Source organism: Ranitomeya variabilis, chromosome 4, assembly GCF_051348905.1.
Source record: "Ranitomeya variabilis isolate aRanVar5 chromosome 4, aRanVar5.hap1, whole genome shotgun sequence".
NCBI lineage: Eukaryota > Metazoa > Chordata > Amphibia > Anura > Dendrobatidae > Ranitomeya > Ranitomeya variabilis.
The window spans coordinates 555066249-555086320 of record NC_135235.1 but is presented as its reverse complement, the minus strand read 5'-3'; the positions used below and the strand labels follow the sequence as shown (position 1 = coordinate 555086320).

The following is a 20072-nucleotide window of genomic DNA, read 5'->3' as shown; positions in this document are numbered from 1 at the left end:
GTAGCTACATAGTGGGCCCCAAGAATGATTTTCTCTGGTGGGCCCAAGGTGCTCCAGTCCGACGCTGTATTCAGGGCTTGAATCATTATTCCACTTGTGCTTTATTTTGGTGCAAAACAAAAATGTCAATGAATACCAAAAGATAAAAAAATAAAAACTGCTTAAATAAAACTTAAACAATCCCTCTACTAATCGATAAATGAAAACATATTATTTTGTGGTTTCTATTAGCCAAGTGACCACCAATCCATACATTTTATTTTCTGTCTAGCCTATTTGTCAAAATTTTATCTACAATAAATTTGTTTTTTTGGGTCCTGCACAAGTTGTAAAAGGTAAATGTCTTGTACTATTGTACTATTCTGCTCCTCAATTTATATCATAGTAGTTGAAATCCTCTATAATAATTACTTCTCCCTGATTTCTTGTCTCATCTATTTTAGAAAATACTTTTGAACTTTTGATATCCTTGTCTGTAAAGGGTAAATGTGATTTGTAACTATTCAAAATAAGGTATGCTGTGTGTGAACATGAGAAGAGATGAGTGAACTTGTTTGGAAAACATTTGCCAATCTCACATTCGGCACAAACATTTCGGATTCGTGTTCAGATTCTCAAGCTTTTTTCCTAAACATTGGCAAAAGTCGGACAAAGTTCGGTAAATTTCACTAGGGGCTCTTTCAGACGTTAGAGTTTCTCATAGCAGCACAGGTCTCAAAAGGTCCCGCACTTGTGCACACTGATGACACTCGGATGACATCCGTGTGTCATCAGTGTGACATGTATCGGCGCCTGGTAATTAGCTGTACTGTTCACGCTATTCCCCTGCACCAGATGCTGAAGTGAAGACAGCTCAAATCACTGTACCCTGCTTGCACTGCAATCAGCGCTAGCAGAGGACAATGTTGAGAGTTGTATTAAACTGGTAACAGCGAGAGCAGGCAGTGGCTGATGGGAGTATTCATCAGTCGCCGCCAGCGCTATAAATAAATAAATTTTAAAACAAAATGACAAGGGTTCCCCTGTATTTTTGATAATCAGGAAGGCAAAACTGACAGCTGCTGGCAGCAACCCTCATCTGTCAGCTTCAGCAAGGCTGGTTATCAAGAATAGAGGGGTCCCAACCCTGCTTATTTTTTAATTATTTAAGTAAATAATTTAAAAAAACAGTGTGGTGTCCCCCCCATTTTTAGCAACCAGACAAGCTAAAGCTGACATCTGGGGGTTGGTATTCTCAGCCTGGTAAAGGCTAATGGATATTACCCCCATAGCTTAAAAATAACAGCCCGCAGCGGTCCCAGGAAAGGCGCATCTATTTGATGTCACAATTCTGGTGCTTTTGCTCGACTCCTCCCACTTGCCCTTTGGCAGTGGCAAGTGGGGTTCATATTTGTGGGGTTGATGTCACCTTTGTATTGTTCGGTGACATCAAGCCCACGGCTTAGTAACAGAGGGGGGACCCCACACAGTTTTTTTAAAATATTTGTTTAAATAATTTTAAAAAACAGCATGGAGACCCCTCTATTCTTGATAACCAACCTTGCTAACGCTAACAGCTGAGGGTTGCAGCACGCAGCTCTCAGGTTTGCCTAGCTGATTATCAAAAATACAGGGGGAATCCACGTCTATTTTTTAAAAGTTGTTTATAGCAACATGGTGGGTCAATTGATGCCACTTTTCCTGGTGTCTGCCCCAAACTTTAGCTGTTTTGGCAGCTTTTTCGTTCCCCTGAAGGTGTTGTCTATGCATTTTGGTTTTGCCTCTCATTGAAGTCAACAGGGTTCGAGCATGTTTGGAATGTTCACCAATCTGAACCGAGCCTTGAAAGATTCGCTCATCTCTATACATGAGGAATAATGTATATTGCCTTTTGCCAGCTGCCTCATTGTCCTGCACTTCCATGCTACCCTACATATACCCCACCAAGTTTCTGTTCAGTGAGCAGTAAACTCCTTTCAATATTGTCAATGGATTTCAGTGTTGTCAGCTGCTCATATAGATCCAGTACCCGAGCTTCCAAATGTACAACAAGCTTACATCTCACACAGGAATATGCATCCTCGACCAGCTGACCAAGGATTGCATTCATTGGATGTATTGTCAAAAATGGAGCACAGATTGCTAACTGGAATATAAACAAATAAATGCAAACCGTAAATTAGTACAAGTCTCTTCTTTCTAAATTCCCTGAATCTAAGGGTACCGTCTCACAGTGGCACTTTGGTCGCTACGACGGTACGATCCGTGACGTTCTAGCGATATCCATACGATATCGCTGTGTCTGACACGCAGCAGCAATCAGGGACCCGCTGAGAATCGTACGTCGTAGCAGATCGTTTGGAACTTTATTTCGTCGCTGGATCTCCCGCTGTCATCGCTGGATCGGTGTGTGTGACACCGATCCAGCGATGCGTTCGCTTGTAACCAGGGTAAACAACGGGTTACTAAGCGCAGGGCCGCGCTTAGTAACCCGATGTTTACCCTGGTTACCATCGTAAATGTAAAAAAAAAAAAACAGTACATACTCACATTCCAGTGTCCGTCAGGTCCCTCGCCGTCTGCTTCCCGCACTGACTGTGAGTGCCGGCCGGAAAGCAGGGCACAGCGGTGACGTCACCGCTGTGCTCTGCTTTTACTTTACGGCCGGCCGGTGCTCACAGTCAGTGCGGGAAGCAGACGGCGAGGGACCTGACGGACACCGGAATGTGAGTATGTACTGTTTGGTTTTTTTTACATTTACGATGGTAACCAGGGTAAACATCGGGTTACTAAGCGCGGCCCTGCGCTTAGTAACCCGATGTTTACCCTGGTTACCCGGGGACTTCGGCATCGTTGGTCGCTGGAGAGCTGTCTGTGTGACAGCTCCCCAGCGACCACACAACGACTTACGGCCAGGTCGTATCGCTGGTCGTGATGGTTGGTAAATCGTTTAGTGTAACGGTACCCTAAGTCACAAAATCTCAAGTCACACACATAAACAAACCACACCAATGTTCTTATCTGTAATGCCGCCTGAAACTCACCATTTGTTTTGGGTTTTTTTTGCAATAGCCGACCCAACCCATGGACAAGTATGGCTCTTGTTTGGCCATTACTGTACCTTTGATGCCTTAGATTTTATACAAGGACATAAGAAGATTTTTTAATTGTCATAAGTCATTGTGGATCTTAACTATGTGTAATTCACACGCTACATTAAAATATGATGGATTGAGCCAAGATGAATAATGAAATTGAAGAATCCTATTGAATGTTGAACTGCGTATGACATTTACACTAAGGGCTCCTTTTCACTTGCGAGAAATACGTGCGAGTCTCGCAGGTTAAAACCAAGCTCTGGTGCCGGCACTTGGGAGCGGAGCTTGCGGCTGCATAGCAATACATGGAGCTGCACGCTCCGCTCCCAAGTGCCGGCGCCAGAGCTTGGTTTTAACATGCGAGACTCGCACGTATTTCTCGCAAGTGAAAAGGAGCCCTAATATTAACTGCCAGTGATATGGTTTTTACTATGTTATTAAAAACAATGCAAACTGCCTACATTATTAAATAGTAGATCTGGCAGACCTGATAATGCAGGAGTACTTACTTTAAAAATCAATGTCCATAGAGCAGAATAATCAAGTTGTTTTGTTTACAAAGTTCTGAGGGGTTTTTTAACCACTGAGATCAAAATAAATCTCTATTTTTACCCCACAATGAACACCATAAACACAAGACTAAAATGCTGGAATTGTTTTTTTCCTGCCATTTCACATTTTTTATTGCATTTTTCAGTATATTATATGGTAATGGTGTGACTATTGGAAGATGAGGAGTAAACTGTACATTTTATAAATCAAGCGAGAGCTAAAAGAAATAATAATTTTAATATCAGACAGAAAACTTAAAAAAAAGTGCTATGCAGACAATTTCTGGTGAATTTTCAAAATAAGTACACTGGCCTCATCAGGTCTAGCAGATCTATTTAATAATGTATGCACTATGTTTTCTGAAAACTATTAAGGTAAAATATAATCTTTAACATGCCATCCGTAGTCAATAGTTTTTACAGCCAACAGCTAAGGAATAGTGATGAGCGAACATGTTTGGATAACGTCTTATCTGAGCACGCTCGGGTGTTATCCGAATATCTTGGGCGTGCTCATATTTTATGTTTGAGTCCCTGCTGCTGCATGATTTGCAGATGTTAGACAGACACAACACATGCGAGGATTGCCTGTTTGTTATGGAATCACCACATGTGCTGAGGCTGTCTAACAGCAGCAAATCATGCAGCAGCAGGTACTCGAACATAATTTACCAGCACACCCAAGATACCACCATAAAACATTATCTGAGCATGTGCACTCATCACTACTGAGGAGCCATGGGGGGCCTAAAGTCACCTGTGGCCCGCAAGCCACTGATTGGTAAATACTGCGCTTTCCAAAGACACCATATGATGGCTCATGGAGTACTCCAGATTTGTTGGGATCTTGGTGCTTCGCACACAGCAAAGACATCTGCCTAGACATCTAAAAGGAATCTCTTATCAGTTTTTGCTGCCTAATCTAAGAGCAGAATCATGGAGACAAAGACCCTGTTTCCACTGATTTATCATTTACTGAGCTGCTTGCTGTAGTTTTTAAAGAATATGTTTTCTATCACCAAGAGATTATCATTAAAGGACTTCTAAACCTGCTGCCATGTAGTCCACCATATTCATGAGCTCTATATAACCCTGCTCCCACCACTGATTGTTAGCTTTCTGCCTATGCACAGTGTACACAGAAAGCTGCCAATCACTGGTGTGGGCGGGGTTATACAGAACTCCGCAGAGAACTAACTGGTAGATTTGCAATAGATAAAACAGTGTTTTTATCAAAACTGTAGCAAGCAGCCCAGTAGGTGATACATTGCTAGAATCAGGATCTCTTCCCCTATGGCATCATACTGCTGTCAGATTAATTATCAAAAATGTGATGATAGGTTCCCTTTCAAGTAATAAGTTTATGTCACTTACTAATGAAACTGGACCAGGTTTAGTAAGCATTTCTGTGAATCACTGGGGTCAGGCCTGGGGAAACCTAGAGTTCTTTCACTCATGGAATGTATAGCATGTATACCACTATGTTTTAGTGAGTAATATATATATTTTTTAGAGTTCTGGTCTTGTTGAGTGTATCTTCTACCAACAGGAAATGCCCAGAAAACTTTATATGTATGAAGACTGGAAGAAATCCCAACTATGGGTATACCAACTTTGACGCTTTCAACTGGGCTTTTTTGGCACTATTCAGGCTGATGACTCAGGACTACTGGGAGAACCTGTTTCAACTGGTATCACACTCTTAACACTACTAACCCCAAACCTTACCCCGAGACTACATTTTACCCTAAATATACCCTTTTTGTCATAGTCCAACTTTGCCTTAATTAACTATTTTATAAAGATTTTGGTTGACCATAATTGGAGCAGTCCGGCCAGGCTGAGAGTTATAGTTGCACAACAGCTGGAGTTATGTATGCTCTCTTATCTGATGCTATAGAGTAATTTATTTTTTTTGTTCCTAGACTCTAAGAGCTGCAGGTAAAACCTATATGGTTTTCTTTGTGTTGGTGATTTTCCTGGGCTCTTTTTATCTCATCAACCTTATCCTTGCTGTGGTGGCCATGGCATATGATGAGCAAAATGAAGCCACCATTCAGGAAGCCTTAGAAAAGGAGAAAGAATTCCAAGACATGCTAGTACAGCTAAAGAAACATCAAGAAGAGCAAGGTCAACGGGTCAGTATAAACTCAAGTATTTGTATCCGCTTAACACATAGGAGAAGTTCTGTATCTTGGAGTTCAAAAATGTTCAAAAATATTAGATTACAATCCTACTCTTTTCAGACTTCAAATCTCTTGACATTCCTCATTGGTTCAGTGTCTGAAAAACTGGCTATGGTGATTTACCATTTAATAATAATAATAATAATAATAATAATAATAATCATATAATAATTTTTATTTATATAGCGCCAACATGTTCCACAGCACTTTACAATTAAGTGGGGACATGTACAGACAAATTCAATATAAGTTAAGACAATATAAACAGTGACATTAGGAGTGAGGTCCCTGCTCGCAAGCTTACTATCTACAAGGAAATGGGGGGGACACAATAGGTGAAAAGTGCTTGTTATTTCAGATCTGGCAATTATAATAAATAGGGATTTTCATATAAAGCTGCATGATCCGGTCATCAGCCCGTGTGTTTAAGTGCAATAGTCAAGAATCAAGTGCAGTTATCATGTGCATGGAGGGTGTGGAGACAGATGAATAGTAGGGTGCAGATTCAGAATAATATTTGGAAGGAGGGAACAGGGCAAAGTTAGTTTACTGAGTAGTTGATGTGGTAGGCTTGTTTGAAGAGATGGGTTTTTAGAGCGCGCTTGAATAGGTCGGGGCTAGGTATCAGTCTGATCGTCTGGGGAAGTGCATTCCAGAGAGCTGGCGCAGCACGAGAGAAGTCTTGTAGACGGAGCTGCGAGGTTCGGATTACGGGTATGTTAGCCTTAGGTTATTTGTAGAACGGAGGGCACGTGTAGGGCGATAGACAGAGATGAGAGAGGAGATATAAGGCGGTGCAGAACTGTGGAGGGCTTTGTGGGTGAGAGAGATGAGTTTATACTGGACCCTGTAGCGAATGGGTAGCCAGTGTAATGATTGGCACAAGATGGAGGCATCGGTGAAGCAGCTGGACAGAAATATGACCCTGGCTGCCTCATGATGGATTGGAGAGGAGAAAGTTTGGTAAGAGGGAGACCGATCTGAAGAGAGTTGCAGTAGTCCAGACGAGAATGAATAAGAGCGACAGTAAGAGTCTTAGCAGTTTCAAAGGTGAGAAAAAGTCGGAATCTGGAGATGTTTTTAAGTTGCAGGTGACAAGAGCGAGTGAGTGATCGGATATAGGGAGTAAAAGAAGGTTCGGTGTCGAATGTGACCCCAAGACAGCGGGCATGCTGCTTGGGAGTTATGGTTGAACCCTCCAGGGTAATTTCGATGTTGGGTAGAGTGAGGTTAGTAGAAGGGAGAAACACAAGTAGTTCAGTTTTGGAGAGATTTAGTTTCAGATAGAGGGAGGACATGGTGTTAGAGACAGCAGACAGACAATCATTGGTATTTTGAATTAGGGTAGGGGTGATGTCAGGGGAAGAAGTGTATAATTGGGTGTCGTCAGCATAGAGATGGTACTGGAACCCAAATCTGCTGATTATTTGTCCAATAGGGGCAGTGTATACAGAGAAGAGGAGGGGGCCTAGGACTGAGCCCTGCGGAACCCCGATAGTAAGGGGACGAGGAGAGGAAGAGGAGCCGTCAAAAGATACAGTGAAGGATCTGTCAGAGAGATAGGAGGAGAACCAAGAGAGGGCTGTGTCCTTGAGGCCTATAGAGCGGAGCATAGAGAGGAGGAGCTGATGATCCACAGTGTCGAATGCTGCGGAGAGATCCAGGAGAATCAGCAGGGATCAATGACCTTTGGATTTAGCTGTTATTAGATCATTAGAGACTTTAGTGAGCGCAGTTTCAGTGGAGTGTAAAGAGCGGAAACCAGATTGTAACCATTTCAGAAGCAATAGTCATTACATAGCAAAGTCCATTTTGTTTAGTTATCTTATATATTGAATAAAAAATAACCCCTCCGGCACAACAATATAGAAATTTGCTTGTTGACAGTGTTAGGGGTCGAGTTCCTGCCTCTGCACAGGGGGAATCTGGAGCCATCTCCGCTGCGGTCTCCCATTCTTCTCCTGCTGCAGTGGAGCCTACTCAGCAGAGGCGTCGGTCCCAGCGTCATGCTCAGTCTGACACTGTGCGAAGGGTTACTGCAGTCCTTCCAGCTTCTGCCATTGTGGCCAGTACTGGTCAGCAGCGAGCAGATGTCTTTGGGACTAAGTCCTACTTTTCCCCTTCTGAGCATGCCCAGGGTAAGATCTCTCATTGGAGATCAAGGGTCACATGCTCAGGTACTGCAGCAAATCCTATTGGTCCTCTAGGAAGGTCCTGAAGGTGTTCAACGTCTGTGGCAGTCTCTCATTGGTCCTTCTAGGAAGGTCCTGTACTTACTGCAGCTATAAGAGGTGCGCATGTCCGCACGGCCATGCGCTAGTGTCAATTTATGTACGAGCTCAGCGCCAGTGTGGTCATGTTTGTGTGTGTATTCAGGGACCGGGCTGAAATAAGCCCCTAGAATGCTGGCACCTCCGGCAAGGAGTTTGGTGTGTGTGTATTCAGGGACCCGGCTGAAATAAGCCCCTAGAATGCTGGCACCTCCGGCGAGGAGTTTCATGTTTGCATTTGACTGCATGACCACCATCTGCTCTTCTAAGTAGCTGTGTTCCTCTGTGAGCCAAACAGGGCACAGCGTTATCCTTGCTAACAGACTCTGTGAAGTAACAGAGTCTGTTTATATTACTAAATTGTACCGCCATATCTAGCTGCAGGTGCTTTCCTGCACGGTGGATCTCGGGTTGCGAACGCACCAACTTCTTCTAATAAATATATATATTCAGTGCGTTCCGCCAACCCTAACAGACAGTTAGTAATAATAAGCAGCAGAATTGTGAACACAACGATGTAGTTTAACATTTTGGGACAGTTTAACATTTTTCTGCTCTGCAAATGCATCAAAAGAAACTGAATATAGTCAACCCCATCCTGGGAACAACGACAGCAGTAGATAGTGAATTTAAAATATCATCAAAAAGTTAATTTACTGTATGTCAGTTCTTCAATACAAAAAGTGAAACTCATATTATATAGAGTCATTACAAACACAGTGATCTATTGCAAGTATTTATTTCTGTTAATGGTGATGATTATGGCTTACAGCCATTGAAACCCCAAAAGTCATTATCTTAGTAAATTAGAATACTTGATAACAGCAGCTTGAAAAATGATTTTAAAATCCAAAATGTTGGCCTACTGAAATGTATGTTCAGTAAATGCACTCAATACTTGGTTGGGGCTCTTTTTGCATCAATTACTGCATCAATGCGGCGTGGCATGGAGGCGATCAGCTTATGGCACTGCTGAGGTGTTATGGAAGCCCAGGTTGCTTTGATAGCATCCTTCAGCTCGTCTGCATTGTTGGGTCTGGTGTCTCTCATCTTCCTCTTGACAATACCCCATAGATTCTCTATGGGGTTAAGGTCAGTTGAGTTTGCTGGCCAATCAAGCGCAGTGATACGGTTGTTTTTAAAGTAGGTATTGGTACTTTTGGCAGTGCAGACAGGTGCCAAGTCCTGCTGAAGAATGAAATTTCCATCTCCAAAAAGTTTGTCGGCAGAGGGAAGCATGAAGTGCTCTAAAATTTCCTGGTAGACGGCTGCGCTGACTTTGATCTTGATCTTGATCAAACACAGTGGACCTACACCAGCAGATGACATGGCTCCCCAAACCATCACAGATTGTGAAAACTTCACACTAGACCTCAAGCAGCTTGGATTGTGGCCTCTCCACTCTTCCTCCAGACTCTGGGACCTTGATTTCCAAATGAAATGCAAAATTTGATTTAATCTGAAAACAACATCTTGGACCACTGAGCAACAGTCCAGTTCTTTTTCTCTTTGGTCCAGGGAGGACGCTTCTGGCATTGTCTGTTACTCATGAGTGGCTTGACACAAGGAATGCGACACTTGTAGCCCATGTCCTGGATACATCTGTGTGTGGCGGCTCTTGAAGCAATGACTCCAGCAGCAGTCCGCTCCTTGTGAATCTCCCCCAAATTTTTGAATGGTCTTTTCTTAATCCTTTCAAGGCTGCGGTTATCCTGGTTGCTTGTGCACCTTTTTCCACCATGCTTTTTCCTTCCACTCAACTTTCCATTAATATGCTTGGATACACCACTCTGTGAACAGCCAGCTTTTGGGCTTACCCTCCTTGTGAAGTGTGACAATGACTGACTTCTGGACATCTGTCAAGTTATCAGTCTTCCCCATGATTGTGGAACCTAATGAAACAGACTAGCCTTTGCAGTTATTTTTTGTTAATTATTCTAATTTACTGAGATAATGACTTTTGGGTTTTCATTGACTGTAAGCCATAATCATCAACATAAACAGAAATAAACACTTGAAATACTGTAGATCACTCTGTTTGTAATGACTCTATATAATATGTTTAACTTTTTGTATTGAAAAACTGAAATTAACTTTTTGATGATATTCTAATTTTGTGAGAAGCATATATACATTTTTTTTGCCTAAAATGCAAAGGAATTGCGTCAACACATTCGCTATCTACTGCTGTCGTTGTACCTAGTAGCACACCCCCTTTTGAAAGTATCACAGCTTATAAGTTTTTTTGTAGCCAGCCAAGAGTCTTTAAATTCTTGCTTGAGAGAAGTCTTCAAGTTCTGTGAGATTCCTGGGTCGTCTTGCATGCAATGCTACTTTGAGGTTTAGCCACAGATTTTCAATGATGTTCAGATCAGGGGAATGTGAGGGCCATTGCAAACCCATCAGCTTGTGCCTTTTAAGGTAGTCTATTGTGGATTTTGATGTGTGTTTAGAATCATTATCAATTTGTAGAAGCCATCTGTTGTGAATTCTGCTTTTGGGCTCCCTCCGGTGGTTGTAGGTGGTAATGCAGTTGCCCCTGAGTTGCAGCCCTGGTCAGGTGTATCTGCTGATTTCAGTTCTGACTGGGGTATTGGTGTGAATTCCGCTCTTGGGCTCCCTCCAGTGGTTGTAAGTGGCACTTTTGTGAATTCTGCTCTTGGGCTCCCTCCGGTGGTTTTAAGTGGTACTTCTGCTCCTTGGATTTAGCAGTCAGCAGCTGCTTCCACTGATTGTCTTTCTGGCTCGGCTACTTAACCTGGTTCTATCCTTCAGCCTGTGCCAGTTGTCAATGGTTCCTGTTTGGATTCACATCGCTGCTTGGATTTCCCTGATATTCTGACCTGTTCAGCAAAGATAAGTCCTTTCTTTGTTCTTTTGCAGTTCACTTGTTGTGGACTTAATCGTCCTGCACTTTCTATGTTTTTTCTTGTCCAGCTTGTCAGTATGGATTTATTCAGTTAAGCTGGAAGCTCTGGGAAGCAGATTTACCCTCCACACCTTTAGTCAGGTGTGGAGATTTTTGTAAACTCTGTGGTGGATTTTTCTAGTTTTTAATACTGACCGCACAGTGTTCCGTCCTGTTCTATCTATCTAGCTAGACTGGCCTCCTTTGCTACATCCTGGTTTCATTCTGCGCATGTCATTTCCCTCTCCACTCACAGTCAATATTTGTGGGGGGCTGCCTATCCTTTGGGAATTTTCTCTGAGGCAAGATAGCTTTCCTGTTTCTATCTCTAGGGGTAGTTAGTCCTCTGGCTGTGACGAGGTGTCTAGGGAGTGACAGGAACATCCCACGGCTACTTCTAGTGTTGTGTTAAGCTCAGGAACTGCGGTCAGTACAGGTACCACCTCCTCCAGAGCACGTCCCATGTTGCTCCTAAACCACCAGTTCATAACAGGTATTTAGGCGTGCAGGATTCATTTGTCCTTGCCAGTTGTCAATTGTTCTTGGGAGGTTATGGACCTCTGCCTGGTTCCTCCTGCCTTTCTGCCAAATCAGCAAAGATAAGTGTCTGGGTTTTTTTTTCCTGTGGCACACATGCAGTGTGCTTCACAATTCAGTGCTATTCTTTGTGTTTTCTTGTCCAGCTTCGATTGTGTCAGTATTTTCTCAGTCTTGCTGGATTCTCTGGAGTGGCAGATATACATTCCATGTCTTTAGTTAGATTGTGGAACTTTTTGTATTATCTGCTGTGGATATTTTTGGAAGGGTTTTAATACTGACCGCCTAGTAATCTGTCCTATCCTTTCCTATTTAGCTAGAGTAGCCTCTTTTGCTAAATCCTGTTTCTACCTGCGTGTGTCTATTCTTCTCCTACTCACAGTCATTATTCGTGGGGGGCTGCCTATCCTTTGGGGGTCTGCTCTGAGGCAAGGTAGCATTCCTATTTCCCTCTATAGGGGTATTTAGTCCTCCGGCTGTGTCCAGGTGTCTAGGTTCGTGTTAGGCACACCCCACGGCTACTTCTAGTTGCGGTGTTAGTTCAGGATTGCGGTCAGTACAGGTTCCACCGACTCCAGAGAAAGTTTCATGCGGCTCCAAGGTCACCGGATCATAACAGCCATCCTCTTTTCAACTTCAGATTTTTTTGGCAGGTGGTGTTATGTTTGCATCAAGAATTTGTTGAAATTGCAATGAATCAATTCTTCCCATGTTTCTTGTGTGATTAGCTGCAGCACAACCCCAAAAGCATGATTGATCCACCCTCATACTTAATGGTTGGCGATATGTTCTTTTCCTGAAATTCTGTGCCCTTTTTTCTCCACAAATACCTATCATTGTCCACATATCATTGTGGCCAAAGAGTTTTATTTTAACCTCATCAGTCCACAGGACTTGTTTCCAAAATGCATCAGACTTATTTAGATGTTCTTTTGCATATTTCTGATGTTAAATTTTATGGTGAGGACGCAAGAGAGGTTTTCTTCTGATGACTCTTCCATGAAGGCCATATGTGTGCAGGTGTTTCTGATCAGTGGAACAATGTACCACAACTCCAGAGTCTGCTACATCTTTCTGATGGTCTTATGCAGTCAAGCAGGGGTTCTGATTTGCTTCTGTAGCAATCTTACAAGCAGCTCTCACTGAAATTTTGCTTGGTCTCCCAGACCTTATCTTGACCTACACTGTTCCACTTAACTGCCATTTCCTAATTACATTTCGAACTGAGGAAAGGGCAATTTGAAAACCCGGTGCCATCTTCTCATTCAATTGCTTTGTGGGCATCCACCATTTTCATTTCAGAGTGTTAGTCAGCTTTTAACCCCTTCCCGACATTTGACGTACTATCCCGTCGAGGTGGGGTGGGCCCGTATGACCGCCGACGGGATAGTACGTCATCATCGATCAGCGGCGCTCACGGGGGGAGCGCGGCCGATCGCGGCCGGGTGTCAGCTGCATATCGCAGCTGACATCCGGCACTATGTGCCAGGAGCGGTCACGGACCGCCCCCGGCACATTAACCCCCGGCACACCGCGATCAAACATGATCGCAGTGTACCGGCGGTATAGGGAAGCATCGCGCAGGGAGGGGGCTCCCTGCGGGCTTCCCTGAGACCCCCGGAGCAACGCGATGTGATCGCGTTGCTCTGAGGGTCTCCTACCTCCCTCCTCGCCGCAGGTCCCGGATCCAAGATGGCCGCGGCATCCGGGTCCTGCAGGGAGGGAGGTGGCTTACCGAGTGTCTGCTCAGAGCAGACACTTGGAAAGCCTGCAGCCCTGCACAGCAGATCGTCGATCTGGCAGAGTGCTGTGCACACTGCCAGATCAATGATCTGTGATGTCCCCCCCTGGGACAAAGTAAAAAAGTAAAAAAAAAATTTTTCCACATGTGTAAAAAAAAATAAAAAAAAAATTCCTAAATAAATAATAATAAAAAATATATATTATTCCCATAAATACATTTCTTTATCTAAATAAAAAAAACAAAACAATAAAAGTACACATATTTAGTATCGCCGCGTCCGTAACGACCCAACCTATAAAACTGCCCCACTAGTTAACCCCTTCAGTAAACACCGTAAGAAAAAAAAAAAAAAAACGAGGCAAAAAACAACGCTTTATTACCATACCGCCGAACAAAAAGTGGAATAACACACGATCAAAAAGACTGATATAAATATCCATGGTACCGCTGAAAACGTCATCTTGTCCCGCAAAAAAAAAGCCGCCATACAGCATCATCAGCAAAAAAATAAAAAAGTTATAGTCCTGAGAATAAAGCGATACCAAAATAATTATTTTTTCTATATTTTAGTTTTTATCGTATAAAAGCGCCAAAACATAAAAAAATGATATAAATGAGATATCGCTGTAATCGTACTGACCCGACGAATAAAACTGCTTTATCAATTTTACCAAACGCGGAACGGTATAAACGCCTCTCCCAAAAGAAATTCATGAATAGCAGGTTTTTGGTCATTCTGCCTCACAAAAATCGGAATAAAAAGCGATCAAAAATGGTCACGTGTCCGAAAATGTTACCAATAAAAACGTCAACTCGTCCCGCAAAAAACAAGACCTCACATGACTCTGTGGAGCAAAATGTGGAAAAATTATAGGTCTCAAAATGTGGAGACGCAAAAACTTTTTTGCTATAAAAAGCGTCGCTGGTTTCACACTTGCGTTTTTGTCTGCAGCGTTTTTTGCACAAAAAACCGCATGCGTTTTTTCCCTATATTTGACATTGAAAACGCATGCGGTTTTTTTGTACGCGTTTGGTCGCGTTTTCAAACGCATGCGGTTTTTTTCTGCATGCGTTCATTTTCAGAAATACAACCTGCAGTATTTTCTTGCGTTTTTAAGCACATGCGTTTGTTTGCGTTAAAAACGCATGCATTTTTATCGAAAAAAAACAGAAAACACACTGAAAAGCCACCCACCACCATCAAGGTGATAAAGGGATCCAAACCCTAACCCTAACTCTACCCCTAACCTCACCCCTAACCGTTTAATGAACATTTTCTGACAGTCATAGTGCCACGTATTTCAGTGCCACGTATTTCAGTGCCACGTATTTCAGTGCCACGTATTTCAGTGCCACGTATTTCTGTGCCACGTATTTCAGTGCCACGTGTTTCAGTGCCACGTATTTCAGTGCCACGTATCACGTATTTCAGTGCCACATATTTTAGTACCACGTATTTCAGTGCCACGTATTTCAGTGCCACGTATTTCAGTGCCACGTATTTCAGTGCCACGTATTTCAGTGCCACGTATTTCAGTGCCACGTGTTTCAGTGCCACGTGTTTCAGTGCCACGTATTTCAGTGCCACGTATTTCAGTGCCACGTATCACATATTTCAGTGCCACGTATTTAAGTGCCACGTATTTCAGTGCCACATATTTCAGTGCCACGTATCACGTATTTCAGTGCCACGTGTTTCAGTGCCACGTATTTCAGTGCCACGTATTTCAGTGCCACATATTTCAGTGCCACGTATTTCAGTGCCACGTATTTTAGGGCCACGTATTTCAGTGCCACGTGTTTCAGTGCCACGTATTTCAGTGCCACGTATTTCAGTGCCACGTATCACGTATTTCAGTGCCACGTGTTTCAGTGCCACGTATTTAAGTGCCACGTATCACGTATTTCAGTGCCACGTATTTCAGTGCCACGTATTTCAGTGCCACGTATTTCAGTGCCACGTATTTCAGTGCCACGTATTTCAGTGCCACGTATTTTAGTGACACGTATTTTAGTGACACGTATTTCAGTCACGTTTAGGGTTAGGGTGAGGGGTAGGGTTAGGGCTAGGGTTGGAGGTAAAGTTAGGGTTAGGGTTTGGATTACATTTACGTTTGGATTAGGGTTGGGATTAGAATTATGGGTGTGTCAGGGCTAGGGGTGTGGTTAGGGTTACCGTTGGGATTAGGGTTAGGGGTGTGTTTGGGTTAGGGTTTCAGGTAGAATTGGGGAGTTTCCACTGTCCAGGCACATCAGGGGCTCTCCAAGCGCGACATGGCGTCCAATCTCAATTCCAGCCAATTCTGCGTTGAAAAAGTAAAACAGTGCTCCTTCCCTTCCGAGCTCTCCCGTGCGCCCAAAAAGGGGTTTACCCCAACATATGTGTTATCAGCGTACTCGGGACAAATTGAACAACAACTTCTGGGGTCCAAGTTCTCTTGTTATCCTTAGGAAAATAAAAATTTGGGGGGCTAAAAATCATTTTTGTGGGAAAAAAAAGATGTTTTATTTTCACGGCTCTGCGTTATAAACTGTAGTGAAACACTTGGGGGTTCAAAGTTCTCACAACACATCTAGATAAGTTCCTTGGGAGGTCTAGTTTCCAATATGGGGTCACTTGTGGGGGGTTTGTACTGTTTGGGTACATCAGGGGCTCTGCAAATGCAACGTGACGCCTGCAGACCAATCCATTTAAGGCTGCATTCCAAATGGCGCTCCTTCCCTTCCGAGCTCTGTCATGCACCCAAACAGTGGTTCCCCCCCACATATGGGGTATCAGCTTACTCAGGACAAATTGGACAACAACTTTTGGGGTCTAATTTATCCTGTTACCCTTGTAAAAATACAAAACTGGGGGCTAAAAAATCATTTTTGTGAAAAAAAAAAAGAATTTTTATTTTCACGGCTTTGCGCTATAAACTTTAGTGAAACACTTGGGGGTTCAAAGTTCTCAAAACACATCTAGATAAGTTCCTTGGGAGGTCTAGTTTCCAATATGGGGTCACTTGTGGGGGGTTTGTACTGTTTGGGTACATCAGGGGCTCTGCAAATGCAACGTGACGGCTGCTGACCAATCCATTTAAGTCTGCATTCCAAATGGCGCTCCTTCCCTTCCGAGCTCTGTCATGCGCCCAAACAGTGGTTCCCCCCCACATATGGGGTATCAGCGTACTCAGGACAAATTGGAAAACAAATTTTGGGGTCCAATTTATTCTGTTACCCTTGTAAAAATACAAAGCTGGGTGCTAAAAAAATCATTTTTGAGAAAAAAAATAAAAATTATTTTCACGGCTCTGCGTTATAATCTGTAGTGAAACACTTGGGGGTTCAAAGCTCTCAAAACACATCTAGATAAGATCCTTAGGGGGTCTACTTTCCAAAATGGTGTCACTTGTAGGGAGTTTCAATGTTTAGGCACATCAGGGGCTCTCCAAACGCAACATGGCGTCCCATCTCAATTCCAGTCAATTTTGCATTGAAAAGTCAAATGGCGCTCCTTCCCTTCCAAGCTCTGCCATGCGCCCAAACAATGGTTTACACCCACATATGGGGTATCAGCGTACTCAGGACAAATTGGCCAACATTTTTTGGGGTCCAATTTCTTCTCTTACCCTTGGGAAAATAAAAAATTGGGGGCGAAAAGATCATTTTTGTGAAAAAATATGATTTTTTATTTTTACGGCTCTGCATTATAAACTTCTGTGAAGCACTTGGTGGGTCAAAGTGCTCACCACACATCTAGATAAGTTCCTTAGGGGGTCTACTTTCCAAAATGGTGTCACTTGTAGGGAGTTTCAATGTTTAGGCACATCAGGGGCTCTCCAAACGCAACATGGCGTCCCATCTCAATTCCAGTCAATTTTGCATTGAAAAGTCAAATGGCGCTCCTTCCCTTCCAAGCTCTGCCATGCGCCCAAACAATGGTTTACACCCACATATGGGGTATCATCGTACTCAGGACAAATTGCACAACACTTTTTGGGGTCCAATTTCTTCTCTTACCCTTGGGAAAATAAAAAATTGGGGGCGAAAAGATCATTTTTGTGAAAAAATATGATTTTTTATTTTTACGGCTCTGCATTATAAACTTCTGTGAAGCACTTGGTGGGTCAAAGTGCTCACCACACATCTAGATAAGTTCCTTAGGGGGTCTACTTTCCAAAATGGTGTCACTTGTAGGGAGTTTCAATGTTTAGGCACATCAGGGGCTCTCCAAACGCAACATGGCGTCCCATCTCAATTCCAGTCAATTTTGCATTGAAAAGTCAAATGGCGCTCCTTCCCTTCCAAGCTCTGCCATGCGCCCAAACAATGGTTTACACCCACATATGGGGTATCATCGTACTCAGGACAAATTGCACAACATTTTTTGGGGTCCAATTTCTTCTCTTACCCTTGGGAAAATAAAAAATTGGGGGCGAAAAGATCATTTTTGTGAAACAATATGATTTTTTATTTTTACGGCTCTGCATTATAAACTTCTGTGAAGCACTTGGTGGGTCAAAGTGCTCACCACACATCAAGATAAGTTCCTTAGGGGGTCTACTTTCCAAAATGGTGTCACTTGTAGGGGGTTTCAGTGTTTAGGCACATCAGGGGCTCTCCAAACGCAACATGGCGTCCCATCTCAATTCCAGTCAATTTTGCATTGAAAAGTCAAATGGCGCTCCTTTCCTTCCGAGCTCTGCCATACGCCCAAACAGTGGTTTACCCCCACATATGGGGTATCAGCGTACTCAGGACAAATTGTACAACAACTTTGGGGGTCCATTTTCTCCTGTTACCCTTGGTAAAATAAAACAAATTGGAGCTGAAATAAATTTTGTGTGAAAAAAAGTTAAATGTTCATTTTTATTTAAACATTCCAAAAATTCCTGTGAAACACCTGAAGGGTTAATAAACTTCTTGAATGTGGTTTTGAGCACCTTGAGGGGTGCAGTTTTTAGAATGGTGTCACACTTGGGTATTTTCTATCATATAGACCCCTCAAAATGACTTCAAATGAGATGTGGTCCCTAAAAAAAAATGGTGTTGTAAAAATGAGAAATTGCTGGTCAACTTTTAACCCTTATAACTCCGTCACAAAAAAAAATTTTGGTTCCAAAATTGTACTGATGTAAAGTAGACATGTGGGAAATGTTACTTATTAAGTATTTTGCGTGACATATGTCTGTGATTTAAGGGCATAAAAATTCAAAGTTGGAAAATTGCAAAATTTTCAAAATTTTCGCCAAATTTCCATTTTTTTCACAAATAAACGCAAGTTATATCGAATAAATTTTACCACTAACATGAAGTACAATATGTCACGAGAAAACAATGTCAGAATCGCCAAGATCCGTCAAAGCGTTCCAGAGTTATAGCCTCATAAAGGGACAGTGGTCAGAATTGTAAAAATTGGCCCGGTCATTAACGTGCAAACCACCCTTGGGGGTGAAGGGGTTAAAGAACCCATGGCTGCTGTTTATTGGCACAAGGTTAGAGGAGGCTTTGTTTTTATAAAGCTGGGAAATATGCATCACCTGGCCTTTCCTAACAATGATAGTGAGCAAGCCATAATTCTAATGGGCTAATTAAGGCCCGAAACCTTGATCAAAGTTACACGAGAGCACAAATCTCCAAGGGTGCCGAAATTTTTGCGTTGGCCCATTTTCCTTTTTGTAATTTTTAAAATGTAAAAGATAAAAATATATATAAAATAAAATTGCCTTAAATTCAAAGGAAATGTGTCATCTTTAGACCTTTTAGAGATCATCTCATCTTCAACTTGCTTAACTGTTCACAATAACAGTAATTTTGACCAGGGGTGCCCAAACTTTTACATGCCAGTGTAAATAATGTCATGTTGTGGAAAAAGAGATAGAGACCATATTGAAACCACTAATAAGAAGCTGTGGTCCTTCTAATATCTGTCAAGTTGGTTTCTACAGTAGATTTATGGTTTAGATTTTAGTTCCTTTTACAATATAGAAAGGATGGTGAGGGCCTAGCAAAGTTAAAGATGAGACCTCTATCAAGAACTGCATGACGGCACCACCATCTGAGGCGAGGTCCTTGCGCCAAATCCCATTTTCATAACATCTAAATCCTAATTTTTGTTACATTGCTTCACCTGTGGAGACCACATCTCTATGCCACCACTCGCCACCCATAAAAATACAAATGAACTCAATCTTGCTGTGGGCACCAACCGCCCCTCAGGTTTTAATCCCAAAGCAGTCATGTGGACTGCCTCTATGATACATACACCTTTTGAAAGTAGTTTAGTATTCCTATGGCGACAACCACTATGAACTTGAGAGGGAATTATGACAGAGAAAGCACCCGATAGACTGTTAGTGTATGCACCAGTCCCCCCTGCAGCTGCACTAGAAAGTGGAGTGTTTTATCAGTGTAATGTTCTGTGGTGACAGCAGCCTGTGCAGGACACAAGTGTTATTACTGCTAGCAGTAGTAATGTACAGTGCTCCTGTGACCTTTCATATAACTGTAATCTGATGAGCTGATCCTTCTCATATTTACGCTTGCACAACTTGGTAAAACAGCCAACGCAGCAGTGAACAAGAATCATAAGGAGTATGATACGCAGAAACCACAAGACTTCAAGAATCCACTTGGCATCCTGGAGATCGTATTCTTCAGTGCCTCTGATTGCTAGCTCCACTGGCAGGATTCTTCATCTTAAATGCTTGTTCATGATCCCTAGCCTCCAAGGCGTCCTCTAGCAGTATTGCCTAGCAAGATCCTAGTATCACTGTTCACCTGGATAATTCACTCTAAATATAGAACTAAGCACTCA

At 42.7% G+C, this 20072-nt stretch overlaps 1 protein-coding gene across 2 annotated transcripts in view; it reads left to right on the top strand.

Annotated features, from left to right (window-relative positions):
* The window catches only part of SCN4A (sodium voltage-gated channel alpha subunit 4), a 137847-nt gene that overhangs the window by 50642 nt on the left and 67133 nt on the right, over window positions 1–20072 (top strand). For both annotated transcript variants that reach the window (XM_077252706.1, XM_077252705.1), the window contains 2 exons: window positions 5178–5319; window positions 5554–5766. In XM_077252706.1, coding sequence (XP_077108821.1) covers window positions 5178–5319; window positions 5554–5766 — 355 coding nt within the window. The remainder of the gene's footprint in view (window positions 1–5177; window positions 5320–5553; window positions 5767–20072) is intronic.